This window comes from Bos indicus, chromosome 3 (genome assembly GCF_029378745.1).
Source record: "Bos indicus isolate NIAB-ARS_2022 breed Sahiwal x Tharparkar chromosome 3, NIAB-ARS_B.indTharparkar_mat_pri_1.0, whole genome shotgun sequence".
Classification (NCBI taxonomy): Eukaryota; Metazoa; Chordata; class Mammalia; order Artiodactyla; family Bovidae; genus Bos; species Bos indicus.
In genome coordinates this window covers 95,826,543-95,844,452 of record NC_091762.1, presented here as the reverse complement: position 1 = coordinate 95,844,452, position 17,910 = coordinate 95,826,543, and the positions used below count along the sequence as shown (strand labels likewise).

The 17,910-nt window shown below is 33.9% G+C and overlaps 1 protein-coding gene across 3 annotated transcripts in view; it reads right to left on the bottom strand.

Moving 5' to 3' along the window:
• FAF1 (Fas associated factor 1) overlaps window positions 1-17,910 on the bottom strand; it is a 497,713-nt gene that overhangs the window by 260,068 nt on the left and 219,735 nt on the right. For all 3 annotated transcript variants that reach the window (XM_070780362.1, XM_070780369.1, XM_070780377.1), the window contains exon 7: window positions 13,461-13,566. In XM_070780362.1, the coding sequence (XP_070636463.1) occupies window positions 13,461-13,566 (106 nt within the window). The remainder of the gene's footprint in view (window positions 1-13,460; window positions 13,567-17,910) is intronic.

Here is a 17,910-nt window from a genome sequence, read left to right as displayed (position 1 = left end):
GGTGTCCCTGACAAGCATGAATCTACTTAAAAAAGAATGTTTTTTAAATAGGCTGTAATTTTTAGAGAAGTTTAGGTTTACAACAAAATTGAGAAGAGAGTTTTACATACCTCTTGCCCTGACACATTCACAGCCTTCCCCATTACCAACATACCCTACCAGAGTAGTGTATTTATTACAACTGATAAACCTACACTGACATGTCATTATTACTCAAAGGCCGTATTTTATGTTAGGGTTCTCTTGGTGCTATACAGTGTATGGATTTGGACAAATTTATGGCATGTATCCACCAGTACTCTATTACACAGACTAGTTTCAGCCCTACTAACCTTACGTGTTATCTCTGTACATTTGCCTATTTTGGGCACTTCATATAAATGTAATCACACAGTATGAGGACTTATTGTGTTTGGCTCTTTCATTTGAATAATTTTTTCAAGATTCATCTAATTTTTTTTTTTTTTTTTAGCAAGTACTGGTATCTCATTTTGGTTTGGGTTTGCAATTCCCTAATGACTAAAGAAAGTGAAGTGACAAGTGCCTAAAGAAGGCAGAAAGTGAAGAAGAACTAAAGAGCTTCTTGAAGAAAGTAAAAGAGAAGAGTGAAAAAGTTGGCTTAAAAATCAACATTCAGAAAACTAAGATCATGGCATCCAGTCCCGTCACTTCATGGCAAATAGATGTGGAAACAGTGGCTGACTTTATTTTTTGGGGCTCCAAAATCACTGCAGATGGTGATTGCAGTCATGAAATTAAATGACGCTTACTCCTTGGAAGGAAAGTTATGACCTTTGATAGTTTGATAGCATATTTGAAGTTTGATAGCATATTCAAAAGCAGAGACATCACTTTGAGCAGAGACATAGACTTTGAAGTTTGATAGCATATTCAAAAGCAGAGACATCACTTTGTCAACAAAGATCCATCTAGTCAAGGCTATGGTTTTTCCAGTGGTCATGTATGGACGTGAGAGTTGGACTGTGAAGAAAGCTGAGCGCCGAAGAATTGATGCTTTTGAATTGTGGTATTGGAGAAGACTCTTGACAGTCCCTTAGACTGCAAGGAGATCCAACCAGTCCATCCTAACGGAGATCAGTCCTGGGTGTTCATTGGAAGGACTGATGTTGAAGCTGAAACTCCAGTACTTTGGCCACCTGATTCAAAGAGCTAACTCATTTGAGAAGACCCTGATGCTGGGAAAGATTGAGGGCAGGAGGAGAAGGGGACAACAGAGGATGAGATGGTTGGAAGGCATCAGTGTCAATGGACATGAGTTCGGGTGAACTCCAGGAGTTGGTGATGGACAGGAAGGCCTGGAGTGCTGCGGTTCATGGGGTCACTAAGAGTCGGACACAACTAAGTGACTGAACTGAACTGAATGACTAAAGATGTAGAGGAATTTTTCATGTGCTTCCTGATTACACAGTCTTCCCTGATGGCTCAGTAGGTAAAAAATCTGCCTGCTATGCAGGAGATGCAGAGACACTGGTTCAATTCCTGGATCAGGAAGACGCCCTGGAGGTTTTCAGTATACCTTCAGTACCCCTACTCTAGTATTCAAGCACATAAGTATGAATTTTTCCTCATTTTACCATTGGGTTATTTTTCTTTTTGAGCTGTAAGAGGTTTTCACATATTTGAGATAAAGACTCTTATCAATGTATGATTTGGAAATATTTCTTTCATCCTGTGAGTTGTCTTTTCACTTTATTGATTCTGCTCTTGGAAGCACAAAAGTTTTTAATTATGATGAAGCTCAATTTACCTGCTTTCTTTTTGTTATTTATGTTTTGATGTCATATTTAAGGAATCATTGCCTAACCCAAGATCACAAAATTATTTCTATGTTTTCTGTTAAAAGTTTTATAGTTCTAGCTTTTACACTGAGATCTTTGATGCAAGTGAATTGATTTTTGTATATGATGTGAAGGAATAAGCCAATTTTACACTTTTGCATGTAGATATTCAGCTGACTCAGTTTATTTCTGGACTTTTAATTCTATCCCACTGATGTATATGTCTATTATCATGGCAGTAACTTAGCCTTGATATTCACATAGAATTTTAATTCACTTACTACAAGTGAAACTAATGACATCAAATTAATATACCACTTACTTTTATTGCATCTCAGTATTTTTTAAATCTTATATTTTAGAAAGGTGTGTTATGCATATGCAATTAACTTTTAAAATCTTGTTGCATGATATGTATTTAAGGCAAAAGTGTACTTTAAGATAAAAATAAAATTATTCAGAAAAATTCTTAATTATAGAAATTCAAACACCATGGCAACAGAGGCCTCCATTTTAACCTTGAGCCTTTTAAGTAACACCTTAATGATTAAAGGGATATTTACATCCCACAGTAGTAAATATGTATATTTATATATACATAGTTCGGAGAAGGCAATGGCACCCCACTCCAGTACTCTTGCCTGGAAAATCCCATGGACGGAGGAGCTTGGTAGGCTGCAGTCCAAGACACAACTGAGTGACTTCACTTTCACTTTTCACTTTCATGCATTGGAGAAGGACATGGCAACCCATTCCAGTGTTCTTGCCTGGAGAATCCCAGGCATGGGGGAGCCTGTTGGGCTGCCGTCTATGGGGTTGCACAGAGTAGGACACGACTGAAGCGACTTAGCAGCAGCAGCATATACATAGTTATTATCTATTGACTAGTTTTTTCCTTCTCTCCCTCTCCCTCCCAATCAAGCACATATGAAATTTTAAAATTCACATGTAATCACAATATTTTAGAACCAGAAAAATTCTTGGAAATCATTTCCTATTTTTTATAGATGAACCAAACCCAGGGTAGTTAAATGAACTGCCCAAACTCATACAGGGAGAGAGCAAAATATCAGATATTAGAGTCTAGGTTTCCAAATTTCTTTTCAACCACTGAATGCTAATTCATGTAAATATTTGCTCATTCAACAATCATTAAAAGGCGCTAGGCACTAGGCTTAGTGCTGTAAATATGAAGATTGAATGACTGAGATCCTGCCCTCAAGGAGCCTACCATGAAAAGGAAAACAAACACAAGGCAAATAGAAGGACAGAAATGCTACAACAGAAGCGTCTAACAAGTGCAATGAGACACAGGGACTTTATGCATATTTTAAGGTTCATTTTATATTTTCACTAGAAAAACAGAGCTTCTGCAGTCTTACACTGAAAAAGCCAAACAAACGAAAAAGAAATACCAGGCCACTCAGGCCTAGATGATCATATAGCTTTCTAGTGGCAGGGGGTTTAGACCTCAGATTAACTAATATCATAATGCAATAATCTTTCCACTATCACAATTAATTGCCAATTGAGAAGTACTGTTAGATTAAAACCTATAACACTGAATCTTGGATAGACATTCACTGTACTTAACATTAGGCTTATCTCTATCAGAGAACAAAAAGAGAATTACATAAATGGATATAGAGTCATGTTTTCGAAGTGGGACATATTCAAGAGGTACAGTAGGTATGTAAAAATTCTAGACTTGTTTAGCTTTAAAATCTACAAAATGGAAGTTTCAGTCTCTTTCATAATATGGTTTTTCTCCTTCAACTACGTGGCTTTATTTATTTTTTTTAACTCTCTGCTCACAAAGCAAGGAGAATTTTATCGGTATCATTAAATATCCTCCTTATGGACAACCTGAAAGCAATTCAGCTTATTTCAGTCAAACATGAAGTCATGGTTCCCTAATCTCTAACAATGAAAGAGAAATTACATTTATAAGATAGTTTTATTTAGAACACTTTTTTGTCTTCTCACTCAATAGTTTAATCTTGGACTTCCTATGATATATAATTTATGCTGTCCTCCCAAAAAACATAAATAAAAGTTTGTACTTTCTCAAATGGAGGTTCTTTAATCCTAAATATCCCCTCACAGATATAAGCCTAGTATTTGTTTTGGAGCCAGAAAATAATGCTCTCTTGGATGCCTACAATCATTTCTAGTCATTCCTAGCTAAAAGTTTAACTAGGAAGTTCCTCTCTCACCTTCTTCTGAAATTGGTGCAATCATTTATTTCTTCACTGTTTTTCCCCACCTAATGTCTCTAAATCAAACAGAACAAACATCAGGTTTTTATACTAATACTTTTAATTATTTCTAATTTGTGGGCATCTGAATTTTGTAGCATAAATTTTTAGCAAATTATTCCATAATCAATGTGTGGAATAGCTGTGGCTAAAAAGAAAAAGACTTCTGTCTTGTGTTCAGCCACATGGATTCCATACCTCTAGACACCGAAGACTAAAACTCTGCTGGCATTTTAAAAATTTTGTACTCTGTATGCAAATCTAACTGGTTTTCCACTGTCACTTATAAGTCTTTCCCAGCATTATTCTTTTCCAAAGTACCTTCTTTCCTCTTGTTTTCTTCATCCTTTTCCATCAAGTGTCCATGTTCAATATTATTTCTCCCCCTGCTCTCCCTCCACCCCTATGTATTAGCTGTAAAATAGATGTAAAGCTTGGTGTAAGTCCAAAAATTTTATGATCAAAATACATACTTAGCAAATTGTTTGGCTAAATCTTTCATGTATGATGAAAGATTATTACCACAATTCATTAGCAAATTATAGACTTTGAAATGTAGGCAGACAAATATTTGGCCCTGTATCAATCAATTTGGACCAGCTGGGTAGAAATTCACACAATCCCAGGAAACCCGGGAAGTGAGGTGCTCTTTCATTTTTCATTCACTTGAAACATTAAAGAAAAATTATCATTCTATAAAAATGTCCACTTCTCAAGATTTTAGCAGAGCTATTTTAGATTGAGTTTTATTTTCAGTCAATTACTACTTTAGTGGCCAATAAACTGATCATTTTCCTTGCAACGACTGCAGAATAGTGCCTAATGCATATACGGGCATCTTGACTATTTATATTTCAGTTTAAAAGCTAAATATTTAATAATGATTCTATTGCCCTAAAAAGCAGATGGGGGGAGAAGCTATGGGGACTCTACATATACTAAACCAGCCTGGAAACTAATTTTGCAGTTATTCATGATAAATAATATCATTAACATTCTTCCTCTGAGCCTCTCTTGCCTAGTGAGGTGACCCTTGTCCAAAGATTCTGATTGATCCTGTGTGTCTGTTTTATGGGGACAGCTGCACTTTAGGAGCAACTTAAAACAAATTTCATCTAAGGGGCATCTAATCCAGTCCTTGGTACAAGACACATGGAAAAGTCAGTGTCAAAATTAAACAATGCCGGCTTTGCAATGAGCAGATGCTTTTGCCTTGCAGCTGTAAAAACCTTAAAACAATCCAGTACTCTACTGTCTGGTCACGCAATGACCACAAAGCAAGGAATACATTTTGTCATTTACAGAAAATGTTTGCTATGAGCTTTTAAAGTCTTTTTCTTCTAAAAAAATGTTTAAGAAAATAATAATAGGAATATATTGAGGGTAATATAAGTTAACAGAGCCCTAGACTGAGCAACAAAATTTTTTAAAGTATATTTGCCAAAACAGATACGTTTGAAAAAGGATAACTACTTGGCTAAATAGTATTAGACCACACACAAGACACATTAGACAAAAGAAAAATTACCACACGCAGACATTTTAAGAGGTTATAGACAAATAACGTTTGGTATATAGATAAACATGTAAATATTTCCTGTATGCAGACCTTATTTTTATACACCTAGTCTTAGTCTAGCTTATGTATAAGCACTTTATGTTCATTTACCTACCCACCCTTTGATTTACTTCTTTGTTTTTGTTTATGGTTTTGCTGGGGGGAGAGTGGGGAGAGGGAGAAAATATAATTCTCTTTTATATTTTTATAATTATATAAAAGGAGGCTACATAATTCTCTTTAATATTTTTATATCTATATAAAGGAAGCTATATAATTCTTATTTTATGGCTAGAGGATAGTATAATGTTAAAACACATCTCAGCTTAAGTAATGTGGTATTTACCAAGGTATATAAACCACAGTATTTTCCAACCTTTACCCACAGAAGAGAATCTTGTCTCTGACATTCAGGAATCTAGGGGTTAATATTTTAATACTGAAATAAACTCTTCTTCATGAGAAGAAAAGCTCCAACTACTGTGTGTGTGAAACCAAAGATTAAGCCCCACCTAAACAAATGACTGTATGGTCATGATCAATCCACTTCTGCTAAATGAGGGTCTGGCTTTAAACATAGCTTTTTATGGTACCTATAAGAAAGAGAATCTAGTAGTCTTACCTTTATTTTAAATAGTCTACTGCAAAAAAATTTTTTCAGTAAGTTCCCCTAATCATTCAGATTTTTTCTTGAAATCTCTTTTCCCCCAACAATATCAATTCATTAACACCTCACTACTTATAAATTTCATTGGATATTTTGTTAGTTGAAAGTCTGGGGATTCCCCTTATATTCCTCTCCAGCCTACAATCTATATTTGAATGAACAAGTCCCAAAGTAATGATTGCATTAATAGGAAATTAATTTAATTTAAATATCAAGCAGCATGCTATCCTCTTCATTAAAGATCTTGGAAAAGTAAAATTTTAAATGTTTTTGTGGTTGTCTTTATGTTTCTATATTTTATTTTCTAAGAATATAACTAACACATATTGACATATAAAGCATATTGGTGCATCATGCCAAAATGTAAACTCTAGACATTTGTTTTTTTGTAAAATGTTTATAATTATCACGTAAGTCATATACTATTGGTATGATTCTGTTGTTCTTTGCTAATGGCTATATTTAAAATAAACTTGATTACAGTGTAATATGTGCCATTAAACAAAAGTAAACCATGGAACAAAAATATATCATAAGAGAATTATGCCTGAAATATAAAAATGCACAAAATAATTTGCATGTGATCCTTTCTACTTTAATCCATACACCTTAGAATAAGAATTAATGTTTTACACTGTCAGTATTCCAAGTTACAATTGTACACAAACAGCTTTAAGAATAAAAAATAACTATAAATTTGCACAAACTAGGTTTGCTTATACTTATACTTTCTTTTTTATTTTATAATAATTTTGGTTACTAATCAGAATTATGCTAAGCAGAGCTGTGCAAAAACAATTTATTTGGAAGTTCATTTGGACTTAAGGTTATTAATTACACAAGCCCAATTTTACATTTAATGGACTTTAATACATTATATATTTTTACGGTACCATGTGGAGATTTGGAAAAATGGTTGGCTCAAATAAGTGATTCTCTTTTAAGTGCATTTTATCCCTTTCGGTTTACTCAGTAACAGCGATATATTTTTAAAGTATATATTTTACTCAAAAAATTCATAAGTAAGTCACAAACCAAAAGCTAACAGATGTGTGACTTCTAATTAGTTATAATAATCTCTGCTTCAATGCCATTAGAATGAGCCTTTCTTTTCTTTTGAAAACTAAAAAAGCTTTCCTTTGAATTTTAAACTGTCAGGGTGCTTCAAAGTCAATGTACAAAATCTGCTTTGATTAAAATTTTAGACATCTACAGTGATAACTTTATGAAAGGAAAATATTAAATTATAATTATCCTAAACAGACACAGTCTTGTGAAACTAACCCTACATTCATGTTAAAACACAAAGAGTTGAATATAATGAATTTGATTCATCCTCGAACACAAAGCTTCACCACAGTAAACTCAGTCAACTGTTGCTCTTGCGCCTATATTCATGGTGCTTAAATAGCGCACTTTAAAACAAAAAAAACTCCAATTGGCTTTTCAGACATCCACCCTCCCCAAAAATAACGCACTTGAAAAACTCAAATGATATGAAAGGCTTCAAGGCCTCTTTTCTCCCTTTCATACCCTCTTTTTTTTTTATTTCTGTTTGCAGTAATCTGCCTTTCTCTTTCTCTTTCTCATTGCTACAGAGCAAGCGAGGAGGCTCAGAGCTTTGAAAAGGGGGCTCAGTGTGTAATGGGTCTACTAGAATTAATTTACTTGCACCAAATCCATTGAGCACAGAGGGATTTTTCCCCCCTCTCTCTCTCCCTCTCTCCTCAAATCATTTGGAGTCGAACGCAGCCCCCCAGCCTTTGTAATTCTAGTAAAGCACTTAAAGTGCACAGTAGGTGTTCATGAGGACCATCTGGTCAAAAGCAAAACAAGCTGCTGATTTTGCCTTTGAATAGAATGAAGCAAGTGTGAATTAGTCTCTTCAATTAGCACTATTACAACCTGTCAAGTGCATATTGTAAAACAGGATTATTACAGTATTGGTCACCAGTGCAATTATTTACTCTCTGCCTTTTCTTGCATATAAAAATGTCTTATGTTTATTAGTTTCTGATAACTGAACATAATATCTCTTACCCCAGGCATTTAAAACCTACCAACACACATATCACAGATTATGAAATACAGTCGGCTAAGAAGTTGCTCAGATACACATACCTTAAGTAACAAAGGTCTAAACCACTGTCAACTTTTTAACAAAATTTCATTGTTTCTATCTTCTTGAAATGTAGGAGAAGAAATACTTACATGGGCTAAAAAAAAAAAAAAAAAAGCCCAATAGAGATTATTTTAAAATACTTTCAGAGGGAGAGAAAGACTTGTCAGTTCCAATGGCTGCATTCTAAATATTAAATGTATTTCCTAAGGAGATAATTTATTAAGCATCACAGAAAACCCCAATATTTATAAACTGATCATTACTGATTTGTTCATTCGAAATAGCATAACTTCAACACATCTCTGTTATAAAGTGCAACTTGAAACTTATACATGCATATTTAAAAGAAACTCATAATCTCCTTTACTGAAAGCTGAAGAAAGGCTTGAATTCACTGCCCAGTTGCTTAAGAAATTATCTTTTATTCTTGCTTAGATATCATTTGTGATTTCAAATTAAAAAAAAATCAGACTATGATACATGCTAATTAAAATGGGTTCATTCTAATTGAGCTTATATGTCATTTATCTTGCAATAAAAATAAACCACTTAAACTTTTAATTAAATAAGCACACAATTTAATTTATCCTATTGCATATGAACATTCTCATCTCCCTACTCTTCAGTTCTGTGCCAGCAGCCCCTACACTCTCCATACTGGAAAACAAACAAACCAACAAATAAACAAACTATATCTAAAACATATATAGAAAGGGCATGTTAGTTAAGAAGTTACAGTCAATAAACTACTAGAAAATTGCTCCTTAGTATAATCTGTAAAAGACTACATATTTAATTACTGGTACTAACCTCTAGCACTAAAAGAGAATAGTTTGAAATATATGTTAGTCAAGCAAGTTGAGAAAGTAGGAAAAGAAAATTGCACACAAAACCCTAACAGGAATTTCAATTTGCAGAATCAGAATTAGCCTCATGAGTTCACAGTTATTTAGCCGACATTATTTTCAAGGACCGGTATGATTTATTCAATTTACTTCTTACTTGCTAATTCAAATTTGTAGCTTCCTACTTAACAATCACTAGTATTAGTAATAAAATGTTCTACTATTTCATGCAAGATGTATCTTTATAGGTTGTCAATTTTTCCCTTTAATTCCCATTAAGAAATAAATCAACATTAACAAGAACAGTGAGAATTTTAGGATAAAGGGAAACTCAGAAAAGAATTTAAATAATTCCAATAGCTATTCATCATGCTTTCTGCTGTATGAGACAAGGAATACTCCATGATTCAGAACCAAAATTACTTAGTTTCTTTAATCCTTATTATTCTGGGTCATGTGTATATTCCTTAAATTTGTATGACATCTACAAAGCAAAGTGGATATTTTGTCTAACAGGAGCTTCTGCAATAGCAAGATGGACAACAAAGAATTATTTTCCAAGAAAAGTTGGCTTGATTTCAGGGACTTTATATCCTTTACCACACCTGGGATTAGGATTTGCAGTAGGCAAATCAATCTTTTCTTCCCCTTAATTTAACCAATCCCAAGTGCTTTTGTAACCACAGATCTTTAATAGTATTTGAAGACAGAATTACTTAGATCTATACAATTAACTGTTTAAAAAATCTAAATTCTCAGGGTAGAAAATTCATTAAATTAAGGTAAGCTTGTTTAAATTTTCAAGGAAAGTCACTACAGTGTGCCAGCCAGCTAATTGAGGACCTCAAAAGTAGAAATATCATGAAATTTTCGTTACATTATTTGATAATTTTTATAAACTATCTTGTCATAATGGAAAAGGATAATGGATTTTTTATTCTTATGACTACTTGCAACCCTCCATTTTGACCTTTTTATACTAATATTGCCTTTTCCTCAAGTAGGAGGATAATGTAAGTGGAAGGATTTGTAAAGAGCTTAAAAAAATAACCTCAATATCTAACTAGCTTAAATTAAAGTCTAGAGCACCCAAAGGACATAAGTCATGCATTGTAAGGCAAGAGACCAGAGAGCCAGAATGAACAAACACTTGTACAACTATCGGTTTATCACCACTAACTTGCATGAACATACGGTCAGTGAAGAGTTATTTAAAATTCAAACTGCATCTAAGTTCTATTTTCCAAGTCAGTATTTTTTAAAATGTATTTTGTTAATTAAAAGTTGAAATTATAGTGCCTTTTTCGATCCTATTTCATTGAAAAGAACTTTCCCTTTAGGGTGTAAATATTATAAGAGTTTTCTTTTTAAAATACAAGACTTTCAAAATACCCCCAAAATGACATTTTTCCCATCTAAAACAAAAATAATATACTACTAAGTGAAAAATAAAATCAAGTTTAAAAAAATTTCTTCTTTTATCTCATATGTTGCTTAGAATTCTTCTTGAACCTTTTAAACAATACTGAAAAGAGATTTCTGAAACTGGTGACAAAAATTAATTTACAAGTTAGAATATATGGTATCATTAAGCTTCCACAGTAATAGCAAAATTTCTAGCATTTATAAAGTAACACTGTAAAATCATTTCAAGATTATATTTTTGTTGTGTTGCAACGTGACTTTCCATCAGGTTACTACAAAAAAATACATGTATTTAAGTGTCACTGTGGGTTGCAAGGCGTAGCATAAGAGCATTTTGTCCTCCTGAATCCCCTTCCAGGTATTCCAGAAGTTGAAGAAGAAAGGTCTTAGGGTTAGGACTACAGAGTAGGACCCAAGGCCTAAAGAATATAATCCACATTCCTTTTCTAACCTGTACAGAATAAAAGAGCCTATGTGTACCTGTCTGCCCACAGATACTAGAAATGAAAATATTTATTTTTTTCCTGGCAACTAGTATTTCAAAATATTATTTTAGGTCAACTTTTAAAAAAGGAAAAAAAAAAAAGAGAGAGAGAGAGAAAAGGAAAAAAAAAAAACCAAACTCTTGTTAAGAAATACATTTAAGAACACCCATCTGCAAAAATACTTTTGAGACATTTTTCATTTAGAAAATGATGTAAAAAGATTTACTGTTTTCAAGTCCTTGAAGCTTAAAATATATTTGATAATCTAAATAGCAGGCTACAGAGAACAGTTTCAGCCAACTGTGGCGTACAATGGCACATTTACAGAATTTTAAATATTTCTTTTAATAATTGATGTAGTCATTTTGAATCATTCTGCATAGGATATCAGGTGTGAGCAGATTGCATTAACGCTGCTTAAACATTTCAACTTGTCAGTATGGCCAACTCGATTTCGGAAATATTTGCAGTATTTTCCCATCGAAACAGTAATAAAGGCAAAATAAATATATGCCACTACTTTATAATCACCGAACATTAATGAATATTTTATGTCTTTTTAAATCTCCCTGTTTAATTTAAAAGGGTGAAATTAAGTCTCCTCCCTGCAATGTGCCAATTATCTGTAAATCAAACAATAACTTGGCCATTATGCTCCTTTTTGTTAATATAAGAGAAGCTAATTTGAAAACACTGAATGGCATTTTTAGACTATCAGTTTAATAGTCCTCTCTGCCCTCTTGTGGGAGAAAGTTGAAACACACTCAAACTATAAAAACTGGGAATGTTAAAACAAAAATACAAAAAACGATAAAATTTTGGCTATAAAAATCTCAATCAAAAAGAAAAATAGGGCAGTCTATATTTATCCTTCATGCATTCTACTAGTCTTCAACTTAAAAAAGTAAATCAATAACAGTGAAATTTATCTCTCATTATCTGTGCTTTTCTTCATTAAATTGAGGTTATTTATTATGAAACTAGATTTCTTATTTAATTTTATTCATATAATTTAAATTTCATAATCATGAGGTTCCAAGAATAACTTTCCAATAGGGCCAGAGTTATTATTTTTATTTTATTATTTTTAACATAAAAACAACAATGATTCTTCAAGGAATTAAAATCTTAAATTCAGAGAACAGAATATCCATTTTAGAGATTTTAAATGAAATGGCAGTCACTATATTTAAAATCTTAGAAAAAAATCAAATAATTTAAACCTAAAATTCAAATTAAGGGCCAAAAAAATTTTTTTTAAATCTTAGTTACTAGTCAATAAACTATTCAAGTGATAAACAGAGAAAATAAACTTCATGTAATGAGTTCTTTATTGCCAAACTCAGCAGTTGAAATTTATTGATAAAATGAAAAAAGAAAACCATTAACTGTCCAGCCATTTCAGAAACAATTCATATACTTCTGAAGTATGATTAGGATGGAAACTTGTTCTTTCAATATGACATTAATAATTAGTTTAAGCAATGTAGTCCAAAAAAATTTATGAAATAATCCAAGATTAAACATGATTAATAAAAACATGATTAGACACATGACTGCTGTCTTTATATCTTACAAGAGGTAATGTGACATAATCATTTCACTGTTTCTAAACACAAGTCTCATCATAGCCTTATACATATCTGCCCCGCCCCATCCAAGAAGATAAATTACTAGCTTTTAGGTGGGTGGGGCCACAGACAAGAAGTTACCTCTTCTCTCTTGGGGAAGGTTCTTTTTTGAAACAGTGGCCCTGGTTGGCTCCATTGAAGAAAATATTGACACTATAAATAGATTCTTATTAGATACTCTGGGCGAAATGACTGGGTTCCTACAGCATCTCTAGAACACTGCCCACGGCTGGAATTCAGCTGCTTAAGAAAAGCCTCTTCAATTCCTTTTGGAAGCAGGCAGGATACACATTATAAATAATACATTTGAGAGCAACCGTTCAAATAAAATATAAGCATGTCTGAAAATGCATGCTATCAATAATTTCCAAATTAGTATTCTGAATAATTACTATAACACTGTGACATATATAACAATGGGTTATTTTTAAGAAAGGTTTTAAAAGTTGACTATATTAAGAATTATCAAGAGCTTTCATTTACAACATCTATCTTTCTAGGTCAAGTAATATATCTACAATAATCATTGATGCTCCAGTTAATTAAAATTAAGAAGCCAATAATGAAACATAAAGAGAGTTTCCAACCAGAACAGATAAGCCCGCTTTAACAGGGTCAACATTAGCTATAATGAGCTACCTTTATTCCTTAACTGTGAGACATAACTCACCTCTTGAATGGTACTGCTTCCTGAGAAGTTCAGGTTGTACTCCCGCTGGACTTCTCGGTGGGTGATGATCAGCATGAAGTTTTGATTTAATGACTCCTGCAGGGCACTGAAAGGGTTGAAAGAAAAACAAGGAACTCTGAGATGAACAAGTTCTAGCTTGCTTTACAGTCAGCTGCAAAAACCCCAGGAGTACCATAACCTCCACACAGGCATGTCCGGGCCCAATGTTATCGTCTTTTCAGCTCCTAAAGGCAAGAGAGCATGCTGAGAACAACCAAGGGGAGCTAACTTGTTAACTCCTTCTCTACCAAGGTGTTTTTAAACTTCAATTATAAATATATTGCATACATAAGAATTTCTACAAGTTATATGCTATTGCCTACCTATGTATTTTCACCAAGAGAAGCAAATTTGTCAACTATATTAAATTCCAAATATGCTACTAAAATGTACACTCAAAGACTCTGGTTTCCAAGTGAAACAGCAGTTCTAGAAGAACAGAAATTTGAAACTATACTCATGAGTATTGTATAGGAACAGAAATACAGCTTCAGTAAAAATTGAGAAACCATTGAAATCTACAGAACTTTAACTGCTATACCATAATTCCCTCAAAATAACACACTTTCACTTAGGACTCAGAAAAACCCAGTATTTAGAAATTGGAGAATTCAGAGCAACATTAAACTCTGTGCCAAAGTTTCAAATAGTAAGAAATGTGCCAGAATCACGAATAATAAATACATTTAGCCACATAAATTAAGAAACATAAGCCATGGTTCGATTTGTTTATGATAATATTAAAAAGCACTAACAGCAATAAAAATTTTTAAATGTCACCATTACATATGAACAATCTGTATTGCTAGTCTCAAGTGTAATTATGCCATACTTATGGAATAAAAAATAATATACAATTCTGGCCTTCATCACTCCTTCTTTGCCAATATGTAACTATGGGATAGATATACGTACAAAGTAAGATTAGAATTAGGCAGTTATCTGTACCTTGGTGTCTCCCATAGGGTCCACAGGTTAATTACATATTCAAAATATCTAGGAAACACCAATATACAGCATGAAATATTATTAATCAAAGTCAAAGAAAACAATACAGTTTCTTTGGGCATGGCTCTGTCACTGTAGCCTTACCACTTAAGCGTAATGTCTGGCACACTTCAGATAAATATTTGTTTAATAATGAATAAATTATAAATTCACAAGACAAGAGCAATGTTATCTTCTGGTAAACTATATGGGAATCAAGATTCTGATTTTTATTCATTTATTTATCAATATTAACTATGCCTTGCATTATTCCAGATGCTAAGGAAACCAACCCAAATAATATACAGCTCCTGTTCATGAAAACCTTCACAATCTAATGAGGGCAGACAGATACATAAACAGCTGTAGTATAATGTAATAAGTAAAACTGAGAAATTGAAAAAAGTACAATGAAAACTGAGAAGGAAGTGCTTAATTGTGCCTTAGTGAAAGGGTGAAAGGGCTAAGGAAAAGCTTCAGAGGAGAAGAAAAATATAAACAGAAACTTAAAGGACCTTAGAGTTTATTAATGAAAAGGGATGAAATTTTAGGTTTGGGGAAGAGAGATGGGTAGCACTTCTTAGACAATGAAATAACACATGGAAGAACACAGCATGTTCATTCATTCAGTCAACATGTATTTATTGAGCACCTACCTACATTTATGACACCATTCTAAGAGCTAGGCATATGAACAAAAAAAACCATGGTCCCTGCTTTCATAAAACTTATATTCTAATAAAGGAAACAATACTCAAGTAAATTAATAAGTAACTTTAGAAAATGCTAAGTGTTGTGAAGAAAATAAACAGGATTGTAAAAAGTAGCAGAGGGGCAGGGGGAAGGGAATTATTTTCAATAGAATAGCTGGGGAAGACATCTCTGAGGAAGTGACATTTAAGTTGAGGCTGGTATAAGAAAGAGATAGCAGGAGTCTGATCATGTAGGTCCTTACAGACCACAGTAAAGAACTTGGTATTTATAGTAATTGCAAAGGAAAGCCATTGGAGAGTTTTACATTGGGAAATGGTTAAGATCTGATTTACACTTACATTTATACATCATCATTCTGGTTGCCCTGGCTACAGTGTGGAAAGAGTCAAGGCACGGCTGGTCTCAGCAAGAAATGATGGTGGCTTATGCTAATGAGGGTAGTAGAGGCACAGATAGTGAAGATTTGTTAGGTTCAACTGTATTTGAAAGGAAGAAACCAGACAACTTACTAATGAAATATAAGAGAAAAACGTTAACTCCAAGGCTATCTAAACAAATGGAAAGATGGAACTGCATTTAACAAAGAATCAGGTTAAGAACAGGCTGGGTGGAAAAACTAAGAGTGAAATTTTGTATATATTAAAGTTTCAGGTACCTACTACAGATCCAAAAACAGTGATGTACAGTTGTGTATAAGAATTGACTGTCAAATAAGCCAGCTTAGAGCAGGAATGAAGACTGCCAGGAGAAATATCAATAACCTCAGATATGCATATGACACCACCCTTATGGCAGAAAGTGAAGAAGAACTTAAGAGCCTCTTGATGGAAGTGAAAGAGGAGAGTGAAAAAGTCGGCTTAAAACTCAACATTCAGAAAACTAAGATCATGGCATCTGGTCCCATCACTTCATGGCAAGTAGTTGGGGAAACAGTGGAAAAAGTGACAGACTATTTTTGGGGGCTCCAAAATCACTGCAGATGGTGACTGCAGCCATGAAATTAAAAGACGCTTGCTCTTTGAAAGAAAGCTATGACCAACCTAGACAGCATATTACAAAGCAGAGACATTACTATGCAAACAAAGGTCCGTTTAGTCAAGGCTATGGTTTTTCCAGTAGTCATGTATGGATGTGACAGTTGGACTATAAAGAAAGCTGAACGCCCAAGAACTGATGCTTTTGAACTGCGGTGTTGGAGAAGACTCTTCAGAGTCCCTTGGACTGCAAGGAGATCTAACCAGTCCATCCTAAAGGAGATCAGTCCTGAATATTCATTGGAAGGACTGATGTTGAAGCTGAAACTCCAATACTTTGGCCACCTGATGGGAAGAACTGACTCATTTGAAAAGACACTGATGCTGGGAAAGATTGAAGCCAGGAGGAGAAGGGGACGACAGAGGACGAGGTGGTTGGATGGCATCATGGACTCAATGGGCATGAGTCTGAGTAAATTCCGGGAGTTGGTGATGGACAGGGAGGCCATTCCAAGGGATTGCAAAGAATTGGACACAACTGAGCGACTGAACTGAACTGAGAGCAGGAGAGTTGACAGCACATAAAACAGCATCCCCCTATCCTCAGTTTCCATTTCTGCAATTCCAGTTATCTGCAGTTAACCAAGGTCCAAAAATATTAAATGGAAAAATTCCCAAAATAAACAATTTCTAAGTTTTAAATTGCAGGCTGTTCTGAATAGCATGATGAAATCTCATGCTTTCCTGCTCCATCCCACTTGGGTCATGAATCATCCCTATGTCCAGAAGTCATTCAGCAGTTATCTTGTTTATGAGGTCAACTATCACAGCGCTTACATGCAAGCAATCCTAATTTTACTTAATAATAGCCACAAAGCACAAGAATAGTGATATTGGGAATTTGGATAGGACAAAGAGGAGCCATAAAGTGCTTCCTTGATGTGAACAGGTAAAAGTTAAAAAAAATAAAAATGTATACTGAGTTTGCTAAACTCAACAGTAAGAATGAATCTTCTATCCATGAAATTGTGATGAAGGAAAAAGAAATCGTACTAGTCGCAGTCTCACCTCTACTTCCAAAAGTTATGGCTACAGTGCATGAAAGCGCTTAAGAAAAGGCATTGTATTTACACAATAAGATATTTTGAGAGAAAGTCCACATTCTTGTAATTTTTAATACAGTATATATTGTTATAATGTGTCTATCAACATTTATTGATGTTTATCTTTTACCTAATTTAATACTGTGCCTAATTAATAAACTTTATTATAGGTACAGGCATACCTCATTATATTGCACTTGGCTTTATTTTTTATATTTTTATATTTTGCTTTACCATGTGTTTTTTTTACAAATCGAAGGGTTGTGGAAACCCTGTACTAAGCAAGACTACTGGCATCATCATTCCAACAGCATTCTTTTTAAATTAAGGTATATACATTGTTTTTTTAGACAGAACTCTATTATACACTTAACAGACTACAGTATGGCATAAACATAAGTTTACATGCATAGGGAAACCAAAAAATTCATTTGATTTGCTTCATTAGTGGCTCACATGGTACAGAATCTGCCTGCAATGTGGGAGACCCAGATTCAATCCCTGGGTCAGAAGATCCTGTGGACAAGGAAATGGCAATCCAATCCGGTATTCTTGCCTGGAGAATTTCATGGACAGAGGAGCCTGGAGGGCTAGAGTCCATGGGGTCGCAAA